The 25,276-nt window shown below is 36.0% G+C and overlaps 1 protein-coding gene across 3 annotated transcripts in view; it reads left to right on the plus strand.

Annotated features, from left to right (window-relative positions):
* PHF14 (PHD finger protein 14) overlaps positions 1-25,276 on the plus strand; it is a 169,355-nt gene that overhangs the window by 132,983 nt on the left and 11,096 nt on the right. The window contains exons 18-19 of one of the 3 annotated variants that reach the window (XM_074900339.1): positions 2,290-2,403; positions 4,075-4,157. The exons of 1 other annotated variant lie outside the window; for it this stretch is intronic. In XM_074900339.1, the coding sequence (XP_074756440.1) occupies positions 2,290-2,403; positions 4,075-4,146 (186 nt within the window). In that variant the 3' untranslated portion in view covers positions 4,147-4,157. The remainder of the gene's footprint in view (positions 1-2,289; positions 2,404-4,074; positions 4,158-25,276) is intronic. One more of the 3 variants, XM_074900338.1, reaches the window with a different exon arrangement.

Raw genomic sequence — 25,276 nt, forward strand, 5'->3', positions numbered from 1 at the left:
GTTATATTAGCTAGCTGGTTCTTAAGAAAACTATTGAGAACAATAGCCAAGCTGCTTGAAAAGAAGATACTCGAGACTTGATGGGGGAAGAGAATCCGTGACATGCTAGCCCTGTTGAGGCAAGGAATGGAACAGAAATGTATGTTTACCAAACTGCAGTTGCTCAGACATTTTTGAAAACCATCGTTTATTACTTTCAAAAATCACAAGTAACAAAAAAAATTATCTGGCCACAGGTAATAGCAACAAAATGAAAGTTTGTTCAGACACAAAAGACAGGCAGAATTCAAGCAGAGAAATCACTGAACCAAAGAAATCAGACAAGTACGCAATTTTCTTCCAGCAGATGTGTTTGTCACTTTTGGTTTTGTAAGTAGCGCAGAAGAACTTCTGGAAACAAAATGAGCTGATAAATTGCATGGTGGTGATTTAACTTTTCAGTTATTAATCAGAGGACAAAACAGTACTGTTCAGTACTCAGGATCAGTTCATGGCTAATTGGGTCGACAAGAAGAGATAATCTCATCATTATAGTTTACTGGAAACCAAACTGAGGTGGCCTTTGAGGGAGAGGATGTTTGCCTGTGCAAGTCCAGATCTGCTAGGGAAAACAGCGAGCTGTCAGGATGAACATGATACAAAGCTTAATTTGATGGCATATAGAGCATGGGTCTTTCGTACAGTTGGCAGAGGGAAATCAGACTTTTATATCAGAGTGCTAAGATGTTTTTCCTTGTAGTTCACTGTGTTTAGCCATGGTACTAATATTCTTTTGAGGAACTGAGATGAAAAATAGTGATTTATTATTCCTGTCATGGAATTATTTGGGATGGTAGGTCTACCAAGTTATCTTATTTTTCCTTCTTCCACAGACCCAGTGCTTATGCCCATAGAACAGTTCAGTGCAATGGGAGTTCGGACTTCATTGTCAGCATTTTAATCAATAGTATTCTTTAGTCGTTGCTGAAAGGTGATTTTTTTCCTAAAATGTCTTCCTCATATCGAACCTTAAACTTAAGGTTGTAAACCACAGAATGGGCCAGAACATGTTTTTTCTAAATCACAGCTGGTGCAATGAGAAAGGCATAAAAAGCTTTATTTGAAATATTTAAACTCAGAAACTCTTTTAAAGGGATTAACCTGAACAGGTATATGAAGCAGAGACACTAGAGTATTCCCTCTCCAGGCCCAAAGAGATTTTTCCAACTTTCTAGCCTCCAGCAACCCCCTTCATTTATTAATTCTTTTAGAATACCTGTTCTTACCTGTGATTCTCCATATGATTCAGTGACAGGTGTTGGACCACAGTGTTCACTTTTACCCTTGCAGCAGTCCAAACATACATTGGGCTATAGGCAAATGCTGAATATTTTCATTATGAAATTTTAATTTACTTTTTAGAGGTTGTTATGTTGAAAAGCTTAGTAATGAGCTTTGCAGCTTGCAGTTTCCAAAAGTATAATCTTGATTCCTTGCGATTAATGACTGTAGAGAGAAAGCGATAAATCAAAAGCACATATTCTGCTTGCCAAGCGATGACATCTAAAATATCTTCTGTAATGAGCATTACAATATCCACAGTAGAGATAGTACCAATTCATGGATTTTTTTTTCCCTCTGTAATAAAATATCTCAATGCAGTTATCAAAACCACCCTGTGAAGCAGTGAAGGAAGGTATTAAAGTGGTCTTTGTTTTGACTGATCTAGTCATGTTGCATTGCAAAGTCAAGATAACGTGGAAAGTAGAATATAAACTACTTAAGAATTCTGATTTTATTTATTTTACTGTAGTGTTAAAGTTACTAATAGACATCCAACTCTGCTAGCTTTTCTAACTTTACCAGGTTGTGTGCTATATCGATTTGCAGTGATTAATAAAATACATTTGTGGGAGGTTGTTCTAGCATTGTCCCGCCTGTTTTGCAGGAACATCCATATTGAGTAAGGGGATAAAATGTAATATTCCCTTCCTTGCAGTTCAGGAGCAGGGGTAGGTATGAGCAAAACAAGCATGCTTATTCAGAACTTCACAATTCGGAATGCTATATAGCTATTTAATAAGTCTTATAATTCTCTTGTGAAGAAAGTATTACCATTTTAAGAGAAAGTATCTGACAGATGGTTTTGCCTGTGGGGTAAAAGAAGTTGCCCAGGGTGAAAGGAGTTAAAGCTCAAGTATTTTTCATTTCTCTGTCTGTGCTTAGAGCACAGGTCCTCTGAAGTCTCATTTTCTTGGCGTGCCACATCAACACGCTGCTGAGGGGTCAATTTGTCTCTGTTGCCCTCAGGACTCCGAGCCGTCAAATGAGGTGGTCTCAGAGGCCCCAGGTAATGTGGTACCCTCTACCTCAAGAAGTAGCTCTGAAGAGCTGGTATCGGTGGCACAGAAACGTCCAGAAGAGGTAGGACATTCTGTGTCTATTCTTTTTCAAGATTAACTGTTGGGGGATACACGTTTGCCTCTGTTTTTCATGCCTAGTGTTGTACTCATAGCAGAGACTTTTTAAAGCTAAAGCTCAATTTTATTCTCCCATACCAACAACATGCAAGACCATGGTGAATCTCAGGACCTTGATTAACAGTACTTATAATCCAAGTATGTTCCATCTGCTACCTTTTTAATACTGTTTCTTATTATCGGTGATTGGGAAAATATTTTTCCTAGTTCCTGTCTTCCGTGCCATGACAGTAACGGAAGTCCTGTTAGATTCTGGCAAATTAAACTTTATGACACTAAAGAGTCAGGAGTAAAATCTGTACATAGGTATATAGGTAGATATAAAACTTTTGTCATCCTTCACTAAATTTAAATACAGCTAACTTGTTGTGCAAAGGAAAGACCCTTGCTAATCCTGAGCCTTTTTTTGTGCCCTTGTTTTCCAAAAAAATTATACTAGATGATAATTATGTCGTATGATCATAAATCCATACTCCCTGTTGTTATAAGAAAAGGTGGTGGCTTGTAAGGTAGTTCCATAAAATAGCCAATGACTTGGGCTTTTTTCTGTCCCTGCAATGCATACTTGTCACAGTACACCATAGCTGGAGGAGAGGTTATCTGCAGAATTAAGATTCACAACTTATTTTACAGTGGCCATCATCCTTTCAGAGAACAATTATTATACTTAAATTAACCCTTCCTGTGAGAAGGAGATCCTTCATTTGTACTAGCATTAACATTCTTAATCTTGGCTTCCTCAAACAGTTTAGTTGTTACTATTAAAGATATCCTAAGTAAGTACCAGGTAATATAAAGACTAGTCTTTCCTGATTTTTTCTTAGATTTATTTTGACTGTAATATTCCCAGTAGAGTATGAAATAGCCATAGGAAATACAGTGCCATTTATTGGTTCTTTAGTGCAACCTTTAGTTAATTATCAAATACCTTCTTGAATTTCTCCTTTCCTCTGATAGTCTTGTCAATTTGTCTGAAGAAGAGGGAAGTCCGCAGTACAGGGCCAGGAGAATTCTTAAGAGTGTCTTCTGGATTAAGACCAAATAGGTACTTCACTTATTTTGGAGTATCGTCACGTATTCTAAGATAGGAAGTCAGGTTATCACTTCTAAGCAGTCATGAGGATAGAGTAATACAAGATTTTAGTACTACTTTTGTTTATATTCTTGAGTAGCAAAGGGACCTCTAGTCTATGAGGGCCATGGGTTCTGCCTCTTAAATCTCAGTTTTGCCAACTTATCTCATTCCACTGGATAAATCAAAATTGAGAGCACAGATGATATTTAAAAATAAAAATAGAGGGAAAGTGCTGCAGAAAGAGGAATGAAATGTGGTTACTAAAAGGCGAATGAGAGGAATATGAGTATGCCTTTGTGAAATAAAAACTAGCTAAACTGGGGGGGGGGAGAGGAAGCTTCAGAGAATCGAAGTATACATTTTGAATTTTACTAAATATCTCAGTAATAGTTTATGGTGAAGCTGTTTTACTGAATGTGGGGTCATAAAGTATTATGTGTGTTTTATAAGGCAATGAGACTTTCTCCAATCATATTTACTGCAGTTTATATAAAAACAGAGAGAGGTGAGTCAGAAAGAGTTTTGTGGTTGGATTTGCAGGGAACCTTGAGAGGGGAGCACCAGTATGCTGAATTTCCAAATTCAGAATCTACCATGAAACCACCCATCTAACTTACACATGGGTAAGTCAGCATGGTAAACAAACATTTGTGAATTACACCCTAAAAAAAACAGGTCAAAAAACGTGTTTGCAGAGCTTTGCTTCAACTAATGCCTTTTTTATTCCTCATTTTATTTGAAGCCTCCTGGTACATCACTCCCTTATATTCTTTCAGTATCTGCTTAATGAGTTAGTATTTGGAATTATCTACAGCTGCTAACTGATGCATTATTTGTATACATACATTTGTATGTCTCATCTGAATTGAACCCATCAGTATTGGTGAGAAGGCAGTTAAGGAAAAGCTCAAATGCAGCCATGGAAAAGAGAAATAGGGGAAAAGTTCAAAGAAGGCACAATGGCTGACATCTAAGGATTTCAGGAAGGTGGAGGACAGTTTAGGAGGATATGGAAATCGATGTTCAAAAAGAGTCCTCTGACTTGCCAATGTGAGAAGAGACAACTTCTAGTAAGAGAAAGTAAGGAATATCCCATGAGTTGCCACATTAACTTGTATAAAACATAGGTTTTTTCCTGCTTACAGTTTGTTTTCCTCATAGATAGGCCAAGTCTGAATCTAACACTCAGTTACTTGTGTTATCCGTTTTTCTTTTTTGTGGGATGTCATTTGATCACTCAGATGAGGCTTTGTTTTTCTTGTCCAGTCATTCCTTCTAGTAGAAATAGAATTCTGAGATCTAATCAACAGGAGGACAGGATGGCATCCGCTCTTTTTAACTGGTCCCTTCTTCCCAGCCTCTTTTCATCCTCTAAAGTCAGATTTAACTCTCTGGGGGATAGGAACAGTGTTCAGTTATGTGGTATATGGCAAAAGCCACTGCAGAAATAATTAGCATGTCAGGTGTTTAGATACCTGTGAAATTTTTGTACCTGTGAAGGATTCAGAAAAGTTTCAGAAAGTTTAATTTGTCAGTGTTTTTCAGATGCAGAAACACTTTTGGTTGTAAAATAATCAAACAGTTTAAAGTTAGAAAGATACCTTGAATGTTTGAATTATTTCAATTAGTATCCATACAAAAATAAGGAATTTTCCTGTGTGATTGATGAGTTAATATTTTATATATTTCTTTTTTACAAATTGGAATTAAAAGAAAAAAATGTCTTTCAAAGGGGACGGATGCGTGCCATCCTACTTTCAGTGTCATTTCATTAGACCTTCTTAGCAGTTTCTTATGAAACTGTAGAATAACACTGCTTTTCACAGAATGTTATACTAAATTATATAGTTTTGGTAGTTTTCCTCCAGCAGTAGTACTTAAAATAGGAATTTTGTCCCCACAGCCATTTCAGAATTCAAAACTGCATTATTGTCAGCATGCCCTGAGACAATATTTTGAATTATGTCTCTGATATCACACATTCTTTGCCATGAATTGATGAAAGAAAATTCTCTGGACATGTCGATTACTTAAGATTCAGAGCTTTTAAAATGTTTTAAATATATGAATAGGCTTGCTTGAACACTGTAATGGTTTGATAAAATCAAAAGGCAGATGAATCAGATTTCATGACCCTTACTCTGCTTTCTGTGGTTGCTTTCATTGTGCATCTGGCAGTTATGGTATTTTGAGTAAATATATAGGTTTTTTAGATGAATACACACTGGCATTGAAGAAAGCAAAGGTTTGTTATTAAAGTAGTTTTACTTTCCTTTTTTTCATGTAGTGGCTAAAGAGCAAGATGGGTGGGCTGTATCGTTTCTCATAAGCAGCATTTTAATCGACGGGGAGTGGTGGTGTCAGTGGTTGGTTATCTAAGTAAGAAGAGACTAGTTTTGACAGTTCCCTTAAACCTGAGTCTCATAAGGGGCCTATCCTCTTCTTTAATTAGAAGTACAACAGAAATACATGAGTTATGTATGTTAATTTCCTTTGCCGATCCTGTGGCAAATCAATTAATCATGTTTTAATAGTGTAAGCCTAGAGGTTAACAAAGTGGTTCTTTCTGAATGGCTGCATTGCCAGAGCAGTACGGATACAGATGAAATGCTGTGCCATTTTATACTTTGGATAAAAAAATGAATTAAACAACCAACCACCCCCCTACTTTCCCCGGTGAAAAAGCATACATATATGTTCCGCAGTATTTTAGGGTAAAATATGAATGGTGTGATGGTAGCATATGAACATGAGTAGCTTATGTATCTGTGGTGCTTTCTGAGTACAGTATTAAAATTATAAAAGCTGTGCAAAGTGTTGTGATTCTCAACTGAAGAAAGATAAGACAGGTACCCATTAATCTGCTTCTGAACTATTAGACATTAGGTGCTTGCAGTTTATCTGGAGAGAGCACAGACTTTTTTCCATTAGTAAAGCACAGCTGAGGTATAGTGTTTTGTTTTGTAGGAAAAGATGTGTCCTACACTTAAGTCATATGCATTAGTCACAAATATGGTACAAACAGCTTAAAAGGATTATAGAATTCAGTGTTAAAATCATTGCATTATTCTTGGAAAATCAGGGGCAGCCATCTACATTATTTCGTATACAAACAAAGGGAATGATTCTTAGCTTATATGAACACAATTAGCAGCTGATACTACCTTTTGTTTCTTGAGTTATCTTCCTTCTTTGATCTCTGGATAAAATGTTTCCCAACAAGTCCCATTGCCTCTTCAAGTTAGTATGAAAAGAGATTTTTGGTAAAAAAAAAACCAAAAACAAAGCTACAAACTTCATCACCAGAGCATCCAATTCATCCTTATGCTGTTTTATTATACTGAGGTGTTTGCTTTTTAAGCAAAGTATGATGTAACATGTTCTGAAAGAACTGAGTAAAAAGTAATTCCATGGCAGAGCTTGTAATGATGCTCATGTGATATTTTCTTCATCTGCTATTATTAGAAGACTTAGATAACCTGATTTCCATCGCCAACATCTTTTATTTGAGAAAATAACTCCATTATCATGTAGAATAACCATTGGCAAGAAGCAGAAGGATGATTTGCAGTCTTAGAGAACACAAGAAAATATTAAATATACATTTTTATATCTATCTATATGTATAAATGCAAAGCTGTTATGCTTGTGCTTATGAAAAGGCTGTGCATTCTTTTCTAAACTTCATAGGCAGAACAATATTTTCCCTCTGTTCTGTATAGCTGCTAGCTTGAGCTCATTTAACATAAGAAATGCATCAGACTCTTTTTGCTATAAATATGTTGTTCTTTCTGACACACTGTTAATTGAAAAAAAAATACAGTTCCCCACACAGAATGGGTTGGACTGCGTATTTACTCTTGAACACCAAATTTTTCTGTTTAAAGCTCTGAAGAGCTCTTTTGTTTAAAGCTCTGAAGAGCTTTCAGGGTCAGAAAAGTCACTGGAAATTTCCATGCTGTACAGACTGTTTTCTGATGAAAAAATCATGAGTGATAATTTACTAGTTATTCTGTATCACAGATAAATAATCCCCCTTTATATCAGAAGTTATAGGACTGAGATTTCGTAACAGAGGTTGATTTGTACTCTGAACCTGCTGCTACACTTGAGAATAGGATGTTCATTTTGTGCAACATCACAAATACTACATGGCATTCTTTAACAAAGAGAAGAAAACATATTAGGTCATCTGTGTCATCCATCCCCTAGCTGACATAAGATTGATTCCTCCAGTGCATTTCTTTATACTTTATTCTGGTTTTAAAACTTCTGAGCAATGATGGTTTTCACACTTTCAGAGCCTTTTCCTTTATACTCCTGTTCAAAGAACCTCACGAAAGATTTGCTGCATCCATCCTCTTTGTTTTCTTTGAGTGGCAACAGAGTTGCAACAGATTATAGATCTGAAATTGCTGTGTATTTAGAATATTTTCTGGATGTAAGTCAGATTCATTTTAGAGAAGACTGGAATTTGGTTACTTGGCTGAAATTTGGTGATTTGGCCCATAATCCAACTCCTCGTGTCAGAGTGTCAGTTCCAACCATCATACTTATTTATCAAAACAGAGAAGTTGAGTGACCTATTCAGATCACTTGGCACTCAGGAGATTTCTTTGATTTTACTTTTTATGCTTCTACAAGTAATCATTATGATTACTGTAGTTCCCATTAATATTTCATAATGAAAATGCTAAGCCACATACCTAAAAAGCCTTAGAGTCTAACTTGTGTTAAAAGTGAATTAATGATGAACAGAGAACATAATACCTTTGACTACTGAAGTGATTCCTCTGTAAAATAAACTGGGAAATACAGTAAGCATGGAAATGCTCTGGAGTTAGGAATTCATATTTTCCGTCTAATCTCTTCACATGACTGTTTTATGTAATCTCCTTAATAACAAAACATAAAGGTCACAAGATGGCTGGAAAGTGCTGTCATGCAGTTCTGCGTTTGAAGTAAAAATTTATTTATGTCTATTTAAGCTGTAAATGGCCTTATAGAATAAGGGCTCCTCTTAGAAGAACATTATTAATTTAAGAAATGAATTAGGTCTGTTTAAAATTTCCACAAATCCAAGACATTTTTCTTTATTTAACCTTTTCACAGTCTCTGCCCTTCTTTAAAGTACATTCAGTCCTATATCATCTATTACTCAGGAAGGTATTTAATACATGACTTGGCATCATTTGCATTATACAAGAAGATTAACTTTACAAGCTCTGCTATTAATCTGAGTAGCTCTACATATTGACCTATGAAAGAACATAATTAAGTTAGCTTAATTAAGTTAATTAATTGTTACACTCTGATGAACTTACTATTGAGAGGAAATTAAAGGCAAATAGAAAATGGCATTCATTGGTTTGAAATCATATTGTAAAGGATTTCACAAAGATACATTATATTTAGATGACGAAAATATCTATTGTGTAATAACCAAAGCAGAGGCAATTAAACATGTCAAAAGCTAAGAATCCCTACTCTTACAGTCTGACATTCAGACATGTTTCTAAAAGCAGTAAGAAAAGTGTGCTAGAAATTTAGAAAATAACTGATGTGGTATTTTACCCCCAATACCCAAATAATTAAATTCAGAAATTGACACCACTGTCTACACATGGACCACGGAGAAAATCACACTATAAAAGTTAGATAAGGGTTATAATCTGGTATCAGGCTCTCCTTTGGGGGAAAGAAAAGGGGGAAGGATTGAAAGACAGCACAGTGCAGCAAGCAGTACCCAGTCAAAAGTACATACTTGCACGTCAACATAAGAATGTCTTTGTCAGGCAGTGATGGAGGGGAAAGGAGAGACGCTCCTGGAATTTCCTCCCTCAGCTGCATTTCTGTTGTCAGGAGTGCCTGCAAGTTCACTGCAGGAAAACGTACAGGGTTACAGCACAGATGCTGTGCAGGGACAGACCCTCCACGTGACTCCAACACATGGGGTGCGTTCATCAATCTTGCTATGCACTGATGTGTACCCTGAAGATCATTAATTCCAAGTAGCCATAATTAATAAAAAGTAAGAGAAAAAAGGTGAAACATGCACAAGTGTGCCACACTAAATGCTGCCAAATGAGCAGTTTATTAATCTGTGAGATCCATTAATTTTGCCATGGCTTTGGTTTGAAATTAATTTGTCTGAACAATTATTACTTCTCTGCTAATTTTTTTCCCTATATATATAGATTTTCTGGATGGCATCCTCAGTGATTTTAGGATTTCATGCTTGCTTTCTGTTGTAAAAAGGAGTATTTTAACTCAAGTGAAAACAGTATTTTCCCTGAGGTATTATTCTTTGGCATTTCCAGATCACATGAAAGGCTCATTGATCTGTGGATACATTCTCGGGAAAAATAGCAGCATTGAAGACGGGAAGCCAATGGCATTTAGAATCACTTGTGTACAAATTTGTATTCATATTCTGAATACAGATAAGTTGGAATTTCATTCCTTCAAAGAAAAAAAAGAAAATCTTCCCTTGAATGATACTAACTTCTTTTTATTTGAAAAGAAATTCTGAAACATTCTTTAAAAAGGATGGGTTCAGAAGAAACAATTAAACTACAGCTACTGTACATTTAATAAGACATATTGTTTTTCTTTAACACCTTGCCCACAAAATAAATTAGTTTTAATTTTTGTAAAATCAATTTGAAATGAACATGTTCTATTTGGCCACTTCAAAGTGTTATAGAGTGTTAAACAATTAGTTAAATTCTAAGAAGAAAGAGCAGCTTTGATTTCAGCTTAAACAACATGCTTAGATCATTAAATTTTTTTTTTTTTTTTGGCTAGAGGAAGTGAGTGGAAAATTGAATAAAAAATTAGAATTAAGCAAGCTTTCGGTGGGAAAATAGCAGCAAGTTGTACAAGCTGAAGGTTCTTTCCCACATGCTGTATATTTTGGTAGCTGTACTGATGTCAGTGGACTTCAGTGTACCTGTGTGCACTATCTGGTCAGCTGTGACTGGATTGTTTTGAGATATTCATGCCGTGGCATGGTACAATGTCACATAAGCCACTGTTGTAATTTGCTGTGTGGCACATGTGATACACAATGGAAATTCTTTCCTGGAGGAAAGTAAATGTAACTCTTCAATATGTTATGCACACACTCTTTCTGTTCTTTTTTCTTGCTTTTTCGAGGGATTTGTTATCTTCTCTCTTATCTGTAATATTTGAATAAAAAATTAAGCAAATACATTCTCTCGTCATTGTATGCAGTGTAAATATTAGACTTTACATTTCACTATGTGAACAGAGCAATGATCCTTTTTCTAGGTGATATATCAGAAATTTTCTGGTTTATTTTAATATGACAGGTTGAAAATATCATCAGAACCCTTTTAAGTTATTATAGTCTAGATTTCAGATAACGAAGCTTGAGCAGAGTTGAAAATTTCAATGTCATCTTTAAGGTAGTGAAGATAAGCAGAGGTCAGTCAGTAGTCATTAATAACGTAGGTTATATAGATTTTTCCCTATCCAGTTGTTTCAGGGTTATCTCTGAACTGCAGTGCAATCCCAGTAGTGTCGCAATGCTGCTTCATCAAACTATTGTTTCTGTAAATTTCTCTCACTGTTAAGCAGAAATTTAGACATAGAAAGAGTTCATATTACCTAAATATTTTAACACAGTAGGATCAGTGATGTTATTTATTAGAATAGCTCTTTCTACTATTAATGTGAATTTTTTGTCTCATATATAATCTACCCTAATTAACATAAATTAAAACTAAATTTGTTGACGCCAAGTATGTATTTTCTGAAGACTATGAAGTAGATTAACACATACCATTATCTTTCATATCCCTCACTGACTTGGTAAATTTCTTAAGTGAACAGTTTTCTATAATAATTTTTTTAATTTTTAAAAGTGGCTACTCAACTATCTTAGTCTCCCAGAACCTCTAGATTACCTGAGATACCCAGAACTATATATTCTATGCTACAGTTATGGGATGTAGAAACTGTGCAAATGTTAATGAAAATACACGAAAAATACAGTTAAATCCAGAGAGACTTAGGCTGGATGAGGAGTGGTAACTTTGGGAAGTTGGTTCTCCCTTATCCAGGCCTGATCTATTTAGCTCTGGTAAGATTCTTGTTTAAATTGATAGAAGTCAGCACAGGAAATTAGTACACATGCCTTCTGTCAATAAAGATACCTTTGTGTCCTCTCATAAGGACTGATTTGGTATTATTCTGTATTCTCCATATACACAAAAGAGGTGGAGATATGCCTACTGCACAACTTAGCTGGATAAAATTATTTATCTAAACCTCTGTAGATTGTGCCATTGTTCACTGCGAAAGATGCTTGCAGGGGGCTTTTCAGGGCACTCAGAGTAGGCTTTAACCTAGGGGACACTGCTGGCTAAGACAAGAGTCTGGAGGTGCTCTGCAGTTCAGTGGTCAGCAGAGCAAGTCCTCAGCCAGTTTACACCAGCCCAAGCCCGCGCTTGGGCTGCTGCAAGGGCGGTCTGTTCCCGCAGCCTGCCTGCTGCTCTTGTTGGACCAGAAGGTGCGTGAGCTGGGTCAGTGGGCTGATCTGGCAGACCATGGGGTGACATCCATAGGGGGTGGAGGGAATGCATAGCTGTGGACCACCACCTCCCTCTTTAGTCACAGCCTGCAATTAAATGGTCTGGGACTGACAGTGAGACTGCATTGTGGTTTCAGTGCTCTAGAGAAATGAAATTAAAATAACTCTCAAAATACACATTAATGTTTCTGGCATTAGTGTATTGGCCAGTTCTTCTGGTTTTGTCCATTCAAAAGGAGCACTTTTTTCCTCATTTTACAACTCTCCTCACAGTTTAGCCCACAAGAGTAGGCTTGTCATATTTGGGTTGTTCAGGAGATAGACTAAAGTTAAGAGCTACTGCTTAATGTTGTAAGTAATGAAAATCCTGCTCTTCTTTCTGCAAATTAGGATCAATTACTACTTCTAAGGTTTTCAGACAGGTGATTAGTTACACAAAATTTAGACTCTGATTTGCAATCAAGAACAGCAGTCATTGGAGTGCACAGAAAGCAGTATACGTGTGCTTGTATCCTTGTGACTTTTTTTGTGACCTTTATTGGAAGAAACCTTTACAGAGTATTAGTGCACAGAGGTGTAGCCACACCTTCCTTGTTGGAAAACTGTCACTATTGGTTTGGATTCACAAGTTACAGAGAGCCATGTTCAAATCTAAGACTCTAACCTGAGCATCCTCTCTCCAAAAGCGGAGTAAATTTAAGTAGTATGTTCTAATTTGGGGTAGATTTACAACCAAAATTCCAAAATGAGCAGTCAGTCTAGAAAGTTGCCTTAAATCTGTACAAGTGAATGAGAATTGAAGTCTTCCCTGTATCCTTGGTTAGTTGAGGGGTTTTTTTAGTGTGTTAAATATTAGTGATAATTTCAATTTTATTAATCAGTAGATAGGTTTTGTTCTCTAAAATTCATAGATCAGAGGGCCAGAAGAGATTATTATCAGATAGTTTAATTTATTATGTAGTATATGCCATAGTACTTCTAAATTTCATGGGGATAAAAGCATATTTTTGCAAAAAAGGTATCCATCTTCATTAAAACCGTTTCAAATTATATGGAGTGAACCTAAGCCCCTGAATAATAATTTACTTCATGTGCTAATGAGCTCCAGTGTTGAATATTAGTTTAATTTCTAGTCTGGATTTGTCTTAGTTCAGTTTCTGTCTTTGTCAGCTAGATCAGAGACAGATTTGTTTTGGATTTTCTTTTCACTGTATAAGCCTTTATGGATTGTGAGCTATCAGTCTTCCACTTTAACATATGTTTTCCAAACCTTTGATTGTACTTGACTCCGTTTTTCTCCAAATTTTCAATAGACGTTTTGCATGTAGGCAAACTCTAGGTAAACTCAGTTAATCTAATATTGGTCACCCAGGATGGGTATTATGAAGATAAATATTCATAGTTTGGGAGGATAAAGACATACATTTAGAAAATATTTTCTCCGAGAAGTGTAGAGAATTAAACACAAATTCAAGAATAAGAGCATATTTATTCTAATGTAGCTCTGAATCTGAAAATGGAAGAGGAGATATGAAAAGCAGAAAGCATGAAAAGGACATAAAGAAAGGAGCAGAGAAATTTTTCTGCATTTTAGATGCTTATTTTTATTCTCATTTTCGGACTGTCTTTATGTATATAGTTAGCTCTGGGAAAAAGATCTCAGTAAGTCAGCATTTAAAAACGGAGTCACCCATAGAAAATAATTTGTGTGCATGTGTGTGTATGCTGTGCAAAATTTTAGATGTTTGTTTCTGCAAAACGTTGCTTGTTTTCACAGCCTCTTTATAGTTTCAAGGGTGTTACTTGAAATGGGGATAGAGGCAAAAATAATGCAGTGTCTTTTAGAGCCTGTAGATAATCCAAAAGTCACCATTGTTCATATTTTAGTCTGATAAGCAGCAAAGTAAAAATAACCCAGTTTCAGGGTCATGTTGTTATTTGAGAAAGCTTTCACTGTCTGCAGAGGCACCAAGTTATTCAAAAAGGGGAAGCACCTTAAAAACTTAGAAAAACCAAACCCAAACCCTGTTCTTGTAAGACTGAGTAAAGTTCCTTCTTCACCACAAGCATGACACCGTGAGAGATCTCTCATTATGCCGTGGAGGGAAATACATTTGATGCCTCCATCCCTGTCTCAAGGTCTCATGTAGAAACACTGAACACTTAGAGAAATTTGAAAATAAACTTCTGTTTGAATTATTCTGTTTGAGAGGTAGAACAATTTATAGTGTTCTTTAAAATAATATTACTGTTCCCAAAGTCTGTGTTTTCTAAATTCTTCTATGATACAAAGTATTTTGGGTGAAATTTCTTTATCTCAAAGGTTATTGCGTTTAGTAAATAACATTAAATTTGGGAAACTAATAGGGATAAATTTGATTTGTTCTAGCCTTCATCTTGCAGTCTTCCCTGGGTGTCTGCCTGTGGCCATTGAAGGCAACGAGAAACTGGACTAGATAAACATTTGTTGTTAGCCAGTGCAGCTCTTATTTCTTTATGCCAAAAGTTAACTTGACAGTGTCTGGGTAGAGTAATGAAGCTGAGAAATACTCTCAAAATTTAAAAATTTTCAGATACAATATATCATACATGGCATGGTTTCAGGTTTGGGTTTTTTCATGCTGAATTAGCATCTATGAATTTTGTTTTATAGTTCACTGTTTAATACAAATGTAGCACATTCAGAAGACGGCTTAGCCAATTTTTCAAGAGTATCATAACTTTAGAACTTACTGATTTTTATTTACTGAATTAATTCTAGTTGATTTTCATTTAAATCAATATGCATTTTAATTTGAATTTAATAAGCAAGGAGTCTTTATATTACAGTCTGTGAAGCTCCCATAATACAAATTAGCAAATAATTCTGTGCAATTATATATTATACTTTTAGCATGGCAGTCTTACCCCAAGAGCTTGTCATTTTGAGCATTTATATTTAACTCTGTAGTCTGTATTGTGAATACATTTCAGTTTTGCAGTCAAGTCTGTATGTTTAAAAGCACTGAAGAAAAATTGGAGAACTTCCATTTCTGGTATAAAACAAAATGTTGTGGATAAAAAAAATTTTAAAAAATCAAGTTGTATTAGTTCTGTTTGCTACATTTTGACTAGGATTTTCACTTAATAGGAGAGGTTTTCTTTTTTTTTTAAAAAATAATAAGACATAATATTGCTTCAAATATTTGGAAATTTCACTGGTTTTCTTCTACAGTTTATTATGCAGCAGGTTATAATAGTCTCTACTTCTCTGTATAATACAGAAACTTAAGTTAGTAATAGAAACAGGATTGAAGACAGTAAACAGATTGCATAATGGAACAAATGAATTTCTATTCTTATTAATTGGGAAACTTAAGATAGAGAAGTATTGCACGTATAAAGTGGGAAAAAGGAAGGCTGTTTGCAAAAATATTTTTTCCACTGTTAAAGCACATCATTAACAGACTTTATCAAAATCAGACCAAGGATCTGTATCAAGCAGTTTCATCATCCATGTAGTCATGAAGTGAATGTCATCAGAAATCACTGGGCTTAAACACTTATCAGCTCAATATGATAAAATGACTGCATTTTTATTTACACAATAACCTCAGATCCTCATATTAAAAAGTGGCAAATTTTTTCGCCCTTTGCTGTTCTAAGTGTGACACATGTAACAATTATTCATCGTTCCGTAATGGATCATTTTTATCAGAGTCCTGTGTCTCTTCTGTATATATAGAATAAATATTTATGTTTTCTCATTTTTCTGAACTAGAAGATACTGATAGAATAGGTTTGAAGTGTCAACTATAATTCATTGCCTGCAAAGAAAAGCTTTATACTGATACTGTGTGAAAGGAAAAGAATATCTAAATCATTTCAGCAGCGAGCTTATAACCAAGATAATATCAGCATTTTCCTTCTTGAAAATATATCTGCCATAAATTAGAGGAGGTCTTCAGTATTTTATTAAAATGCCTCTGACAAGTTTAACCCCATCTTCAACAGGAATGTAGGTATGAATACAGAAACCTTTTTTTGGAAAGAAAACTGAAGGTCAAGTGAAAGTTAAAACAAGCTGGCAGTAAACTTCTTACTAATTCTGCAAATATTTTGTGTAGAACACAATAACAAATATGATGCTTATTTAGTATCAGTCTAAAGGTACACATTTTATTGTTATAGAAAGCTTAAGATATATGTAACACTTTGCTGTTTTGCACAATAGTAATATAGTTTGCAAAAAAGCCACAAAATATGTGTATACTCTGTGAATTTGAATGAACTCTTAATTTAGTTAAAATTAGCCTTAGCTGTAAACATAATTGAGGAGAGGTGCATATCACAGTATATAATTATGTTTAAAGTAATTGGGATCATATGAATATAGTTAGAATTCAAAATATGTTTGTAATGAAGCATTTTACACGCGAATACTATCGTTCAGTATCTTAACACACTTTCATCTATGCTTCCACTTTCTTTTACAAGAAAATGCAGGAAAGTGTCATTACTATTTGTAATGGACTAATAGGCCAAGAGAAAAGTTGTGTGTGATGAAACCCTGCACCTGTTTTGCTTATTTCATAGCTTTTTTTAATTTATTTTTTAAAACTATTTGATTTGAAGTACATTAAAGGGTCATATACAAATGTACCCGCTCCCTGCTCAAGGGCGAGTGGTTGTTGCGTGCTTTCTTTGTGAGTGCTCCTTCCCCAGGTCTTGCGCTGCAGCAGCAGCAGCACCTCCCACACCTACAGCAACTTGCTCCATAATTCCGGCTGCAGCTGGAGAGCGCTCGTCTTCTGAGGGGACCTCTCTTCAAGGCACTTGGTCAGAAGAGGGATTTATTTTCTGGAGCCTGTCCCATCCACAAAAGACCCAAAGTGTCTGTCACAGGCTGGAACAGCTTTCTGCAAATAAGTAGAAAGCTGAAATGAAGTCTTGGGGTTTCTGATGTGTACAAGAATTTTACTTTGAACGGTTTTTTTCCTGCAATAATTTTAACTTTCATCACTCATTAGTATCACATCACACTGATATTGAAATAAGCTGGAAGATTTTATAAATTCATGTATTTCATAGGAAACTTACAAAAATATGAGTTTTATGAGGTATACCCAGTGTTTCAGTTTAGAATTGCTGCCTATAAACTTGATAATTGTTTTCTTTAAAAAATCAGATTTTAAAAGACAACATGAGAATGAATTCTTCCTTTCCATGACAAAAACACAGAGGCAGTCCTTCATTTTGGAAGCAATTAGTATGTTAGGAAGGTCATTATTGTAAAGCTATGCATTTGTCCCTGCTGGTGACATGAATAAGCTAAGTGATCTTGTGGTATTTGCTGTTGTCAAATTGCATTAGCATCTTAGGCAGGATAAGAATGTCATTTAATGTGAAACAAAAATCAATTACTATGATAAAGCAACAATACTTCTTTAATACTCCATGATCAGTAGCTTGAAAGAAACTTACAATTTCGATTTTAATTCCTTCCGTAAATATTTCCAGTTCCTACTGTCTCTGAGTCTTTACCTTTTGTGATTATTTACAGACAAAGTGGAATTTACTCTTGGATGGGCATGCTGTAGAAACAAAGTGTTAAGAGTGACTTCATTTGCTTGCCATAATGTTTTTAACGTATGTATTAAGGAATTGTGGCACTATCCATCTTAAAATCAATGTGGAAGAGAAGGACGATGAGTTATGTTCTGGGCATTCCTTGTACTGTCCACTGAGTGCATCTTGTGTAAGCAAGTTGTCTAACGTTCAGCGAGCTCAAACGCAGGAAAGATGAATCTGAGTCACAGTCATTGAAATTAAGAGCATTTCTGTATCAAACTGCATAGAAGTGAATCGATCAACTTTGGTCATACTTCATTCAGGTTCTTAGGCATATTTTAAGATTATGCTTTTTATGTATGCTGAATGTTGGTCAGCCACCTCAAGAGGCCTCAAAATAATACAGTACTTTAACCCAAACAACTGTTTAAAGGCAGGATGAGAATCTCCTTTAACTGGTAGGTTCCACTGCTTATTAGAGAGAAACACTGGCATCGATCACATTTGTATCTATAAATTCTACACACGATTTATAAGAAGCATCATACTGGAAAGATTGTTGTTTTCTGGACAGCAGACAACCATTTGTATTTGGTCTTGTCCTGCAGTTTCGCTATGGGTCTGCTTCTGAAGAACTATCTAGAGCTTTCAGTTGCTTGCATGCAATCAAATGCACACTGAGAACTTAAGAGTTCACAATGGCCCATTGTTCTTTCCTTTAAAATCAATATTTCTGTTTCAGTATAAGAGGGATACCATGTGAGAATATGTCAGTATTGAAGTATGAGGTCATAGCTGTTGGATATCAGGCTGTTTCCTATGTTAGGCTGGCACACGCATTTGGCTTTTGGCTATGAAGAGACATGCTAGCAACTTAGCATTCACAGCGCATCTTTCAAAGAACTGCCTTCTGCTATACTGTTGGACAAGTTCATCAGGCAGAACCAGTGTTAGGCTAGCAGTACATATATTTGCACATAGCAGAGGCTTTTCTTGCTCTGGAAAAGCCTCAGTATCTTCTGTTTCAAGAAAGTAGATAAATTAGATTAATTGATTTCAATACAAGTGGAAGTAGTGAGAAGCACTTGGTTGTCTTCATCCCATCCTGAACCACAGAGGCCTGCCTGTGTTGCAGAACAAGTATGATACCTTCATGGCAGGTTGAGCAGGCATGCTGAGTGCTACTTCCTTTATACTTTTCAAACATACAGCAGTACTTCTTGAGGCAACAAGCTCCAGGATTATATAATCTGGTAGACTTTGATTGACTTGGTGGTGACTTCTGAATTTCAGCGTGAGAATTCACATCTTCACAATACTCTGTGAGGAGCTTGCTTCACATCTTCTGACACCAAAAAACTTCATTAAAGAAACCTACTGTTGGTCAGAAATAAAGTCATACTACTTTTTTCATAATAACATTCCAGCTAGCTGTGAGTGTGGCTTAGAAATTTCAGCAAGTCAGCCATATGTGCTTGAGTGTGCCATGCAGAGAGTATGGAAAAAATTGTTAGCTGCAGAGTATCTACTGCTTGATTTTGCAGGGGTTGATAGATCACTGGTTCATAAACATTAATGTAGAAAGTAGGAGAACGATGCACAAACTATGGAGGAGATCTGACCTTTTATATGTTTGGACAGGCATGACATTTTGTTGTCAATTGACTCTTCTTACCCTTTCATGCCCTGGGTTATGAAATCATATGCCCTGAGGAAAGGAAATTCAATTATGCATTTAACATTTTTGGATTGGTGGGGAATATGCATCTGGCGTGATGAAAGCAGGATGGTTTTATCTATAAAAGTTAGTTACAAAAATTATCTCAGTTGATATCAATATGATCACAACCTGCTGTATTCGTCAGAAAATCTGTAACACTTGAGACAAAAGCTGCTATTATCACCGTTAGAATCTAAATCTTTTTCTAGAGTGATGAAATATTAATGTGATGGGAGTTCTAAAATATTTAAAAATTTGGCTTATGAAGGTGATGCTAGAAATCTGTCACTGTGTCCAAAAAGGATTTAGGGGCAACGGCTAACCTAACAGTTTACTAGCAAATAGACCAGTACCATGCAACTTGAGTTCTCCACTCCACCCCATCCCAACCCCAGTAAAATTTTTCAGTTTTTGACAATTCCTTTTGCGTGAAAAGACTGGAAGCTTAATTTTCCAGGGACAGAAGAAAAATGAAATGAAATAAAATTAAAATAAAATAAAATAAAATAAAATAAAATAAAATAAAATAAAATAAAATAAAATAAAATAAAATAAAATAAAATAAAATACTGGAATGAGAGGTGACAGGGTGGTGCTACTGATTTAGTCATGGACTAGTTGTCTTCCCAAATGAGAGAATAAGGACTGAAATCTGGCAACTGCTGTTATTGTCTATGGACTAGACAGGTGGACTGTCATTTAAAACAAAAAAGCAAACAAGCTGAACACATAGGCAGTTGGAAAATTAATTTCTGTATTGTGTCCTTTCATCTGAAATGTCTAATTTTTAGACTCCCAGTCACTCATGGTGAGGTGGGTAAAGTCAGAACTCAACAGAATAAATCTCTCAGAAAACAGGACTCCTGGCCTGAAAGGTCTTTATGACATGAATGAGTTGAAAGTTACATTTATCAGTGAAATATTCCATGCCTCTGTCAACCATTAGAAAATGGACACCATAGGTGGTGGTTTTCTGGTTGGAATACAATGCTGTAGTCCCCGCACATGTTTCTAAGTTCTGAGAGACTGGCACCTGTTTGTTTTTCCTCTTGGATTCCTTTAAATGCCAGATTAGAGAAAAAATTATGATTCTGAATTTAGAAAAAAAGCAAAACAACTGCCAGATATTTCCTTTCTAGGAAAATCTCCTCAGCTCCCCTAACTTGAACATATCTATAAGTGGTAAACTGTTATTTCTACCATATCCTTGTACCAAGAGAAGATAGTCTTTTAAGGAAGTAGACAGAGAACAACAACAAAGAAAGAAGAACTTGTGTCTAAAGAAAAGAATACCAAGAAGATTTTAAGCATTATCCTAAGGATATTTCAGGTACTTTCCTGGTTGAAAAGAAGAGAATTTTGTGAAGTAGACTGTTAAAGGAAAGGAAACAAGCCCAAAGATGGTGAAACATCCACCAAAGGGTGAAGTTCTACACATCTTGAGAAGACAGCAAAAGGAAATAGTTTGTGGGAGAAAGGTGTCACAGCCTTGAGACATTTTATTTTCACCTGCTTTTGTCTAAAGCTGTCAGCTCAAAACAAAACAACCAAAATGGTGTGCTGGTTTAGGCCCTGCCGGGACCGGAGACCACCTTGCCATTGTCCCTCCCCCACTCTCGGACCTAGTAGGGCACAAACCCCGGGTTAAAATAAGAAGAAATTTAATACAACAGTGTAATAAGCAATCTGAACAACAACAACAGCAATAATAACAACAATAAACAGTAATAACAGTAAACAAGACAAAAGATATACAGAGAAATACCGCAGTGAACACAGCCAGCCCAGCATGTGTGCTCCTTGAGACCAAAGCCACAAAGGAAAGGTTCCCACACTGCTGCGCTGGACCTGACTTCAGCATGGTATGAATAACCCGCCTGGAGATCTCTTCCCCCTGCTGGGGAAACTTAACCCTATACTAGCTGAACCAGGACAATGGGCATGGAGAAAATTCTCTTTTATTCTTCATATCAATGGATAAGACCTTGAAAATGAAAAAATATATTTGGGACATTACCTAAGGAGTAAGGGAGGACTGTGTTGCATTTAATGAAGCTGTTCAGACAAAATAATAATCGTAGTTCTCACCTCAATCACTCAGAGAAACAACAGGAAAAAGACAATTACAGATACAGCCTGTATTTTTACATAGGTCAGTAATGCAAATCCTTTTCATTAAGCAAGAATACTAGCTTACTATCGAGAGCCAGTGCAGGCACAGTTCAAGTCACTTTGGAAGGAATATTGCCAGAAAATGTTTTCCATTTTCTTGGGTCTTCTTCCTCCTTCATGCACACTTTTGTGCTTCTACCAGCTTAACTTTGAAATATCCTGTATCCTTGCATCTTGTGAGAATTTGCAGAAATTATTAAGGAACAATTAAGTTTCTGTGGAGAAGTATGTAAAACTGACGAGTTTGGTTATGCAAAAGAAACTACTTTAAGAAAATGTTTGCTTCACAAATGATAGAAAATACCATTTCTTTTTTGCCAGCGGTAGCCAGCTGAGAATTTAACATGGATCCCCAGACTACAGCATTAACTTGAGTTATCTTCCTTTGGCTTGTATCTGTTGTGTTTCCCCACCCTGAAGGAGAGCTGAAGGCTGTCAGAGTTTGCTGTCAGTAAGCGCTCGATTCACTTGCTTTGTGCTTTCTGCAGATTCTGAGTTGTAGGACTGTAATCCATTAGTTTACTGAAATCTGCTTTTAATTTGGATAGGTACCGTTTTCTTTCTCCAGCTCCTGCTCAAGGCATAACTTAAAGACAGGAACCTCTATGAATAGATACTAGTTTGGCTAGAATAAAAAGGTATGTGGCACTGAATATTGTGATGGGAATATTTGTGTGGTATGTTTTCATCATGTCTAAGTTGCTTGAAGATTGTTGGGGTTTTATTTTTGGTTTAAATACCTGGCAAATCTCACTGTACTGACAGAAAGTCTGACATCACATCCACAAGCAATGAGCAGCAATGTTGTGTTGTCATTGAGTCATCAATGCGCCCAGAGCTTCTGCAAGGCAGACACGGTGGTAGCGGTTTTCTGTCCTTTCTTTGCCTTGCATCCACAAGTGTCTGTCATTTTCAGGACATTGTCAAAGTTGCTTCCTGTGGTTACTTAGTCTAAGAAAGAAAAAACAGGAGTAGCAATGTTCATTGAACAGGAAATTATTGTTTTCCGTGGCAGTAAAATATGAATAAGAGTTTTCTGAACAGGCTTCTGTCTGCTGTGCGGCAGCTGTTTAAGGTAGGCATGGGTGCTTTGGCCTATAGGAAAGAGGAGGTAATACCTGCTAATGAGGGAGCTCCTGCTGAGTAGGGCAGCTTATACACTTATGGGCTGCACCAGCAAAGTACCTAATGCTGTAATAACCTACAAATCCAAGCTATTCAAGTTGGAATAAGTGTTACAATCAATTATTGTGACTTTCAATAGAGTGCCTGTTCTTTTTGTCAGACTTAGCCTCTTATCTGCCTTGTTGAGTCATGTCTTGATGTGTGATAATTACATCCAGTGGTAGCTAGTTCTGGATGATGGTTTGTATGAAGCTGTCTGTGGGTTAAACTTCTCAGTTAATGAGGAGCTGACTGTGTGGGATTGGATTACCGTCTGGATTAGATTTCTAACACAATTCATTTCCAGGCATCCTCTTTCAGTATTTTCACTACACTTTAGTCTATATTAAGGTGGAAATTGGATTAAAAGGACAAAGCGTGAAGTCATTTGCTGAAGCAAACAGAGTGGTAGTGCCAAATTTTGTATAAAAGGATGCTGCTGAAAGGACTGCGGGTCTCTCTTCTAATCCATGGAGAATCCTGCCGCCTCTTAGTTTAAGGACTTCATTTCCAAGTACAATGCACAGGGGGTACATAAACCCCTGTTAAACAGTTCATTTTGTGCATTCATCTCTTGTTTGTTTATGGTATTAAAAATGTTGTTTTCAGCCTGGAACAATCCCATTCATGCAGAAATCACTTTGTAAATGTAAATACTGTATTAGTGGCAGCTCTGTTCAGAGCAAGTATTTTAACCTGTTGGGCAGTACCAATAGCTGCAATTGAAGTTTTAAATATATGAAAGAAAATTATGCCTTTTATCTTTCTCAAGCAAATAAAGATTTTCAAGAGGACAAATTGGTTATACAGAGAGACAGTGCTCACTATATCTGAAAATGTTGTGTTGCCAGGGCAAATGAATTATTGCTGTTCTTGGATGAAGGGAATGTTGTGTGTGAACCTTCCACTGTCCATTGAGGAAACAGGAAGGTTTGAATTGTAAGCACAAGGCAGGACATAAATGATACATTTTAAAAATCAAAAATCAGAAACAAAATATCTGAAAGTCTGTGCACCCAAAGATGTAATTCTGGACCACAACCTTGACAATTATCATCACACGATCCAAGACAGCCTAAATATAGAAGTATATTTACATGGAAAAAAGCGATGTAACTCAAGCTGACCACTTCAGCTTTCACAGGAAGGATACTGACTCCCACTTAAATGCTATATTAGGATGTGGTCTTCCTTGGAGAGCAGGTACTTGTCCTTCTGAAAAAGAGGAATAGACACATCAATTTCATTTGATCCTGCTGGTTGATGTACTAGTGCTGACTTGGTAGTTACTTCCTTATTTCATTATGTTTTAAAAATTGACTCCATTCTCTTTTCATCATTCCAAACCAGACACCTTCTTTATGCATTGCCTTCTGATTGCTCTCAAAGCATTTTTCCAATTAAATAATTTCCTGATGAAAAACAAGTTTATATGAAGTAGAACTGTTTTTCATATGCTTTATAGCTTGCTGCATATTATACCATATCGTGTATCATAAAATTCCTACTATTAATGGTTGTTTACTTTTCCTAGAGACAAAAAATATGCATCAGAATTTAAAACCAGACAATTTCTTGCAATAACTGAACTCATTTTATGTTGTCTTTGCTGGTTTCAGAAGGGACGGGTGTTTTTCTGCACTAGAAAAGTTAATGCTTTTAAAGCCTTCTGTACTTTCTGAATGTAATAACAATGACAGCACTTAGCACGTATATAAATCTTCTCATGCATAGAGCTCCATCCTGACACTGAAAGTATTATTATTCACATTTTACGGATAAGTTCTTCAATGTAGCAGCAAGTTTAATTTCCACACCCCCCAGGCCCAATACGTATTCTAGTAGGGGGAAAAATGTCAGAGATTTGACCTGAGAAATTCCTCATCTGAGTCTCAGACCTTGCTTTCCTATGGACACATGCACTAGCTTTATCCTGGCTTCTATTAGTGACCCTCCTCTAGATTATAAATCCTATTATGTACCACTCCTCCATTTCTTCCTCTTCTCCAGTGACATTTTCCAGCTCATTATCCAGAGGTTTTCTCAGCTTTTCTCCACACACCATGCTTCATACAGGGTATTCTCACCTTGACCTCAACTCTGTCACCCACAGAAGCACACCTCTATAGACTGATTCCTCAAGGCCCAGTACTGTTTTGATAAAATATCTACAATAACTGTCTGATTTTTATGTTTGTCCTGTGTAGTCAGTATATTTGTTTTATAAAGAAATATATTTCTATATGAAATAGTTTTATGTACATTTTGGTTATAATCAGTTTTTATCGTTCTTCATTTATTAACTACACATGGCACAAAAATGTGATTGAGATACATGCCCATTATCCTGACCCACTTAGCTTTTATGGTGTTTTACTTCTTGTCCTTCTTGTCATTTTTTTTCATAATTGATTTTAGACTCTGCAAGATCAGACTCTCCAGCTGCGTTTGTACAGTATGTGTCATGATATGACTTGGCCAAGATTCAGATTATTGATTAATAGTACAGTTAAATAAATATTGTATTACCATTTATCAAAATGAACAGCATAATCTTCAAAGGAGCTAGAGACCTTTCT

Source organism: Athene noctua, chromosome 2 (assembly GCF_965140245.1).
Source record: "Athene noctua chromosome 2, bAthNoc1.hap1.1, whole genome shotgun sequence".
Classification (NCBI taxonomy): domain Eukaryota; kingdom Metazoa; phylum Chordata; class Aves; order Strigiformes; family Strigidae; genus Athene; species Athene noctua.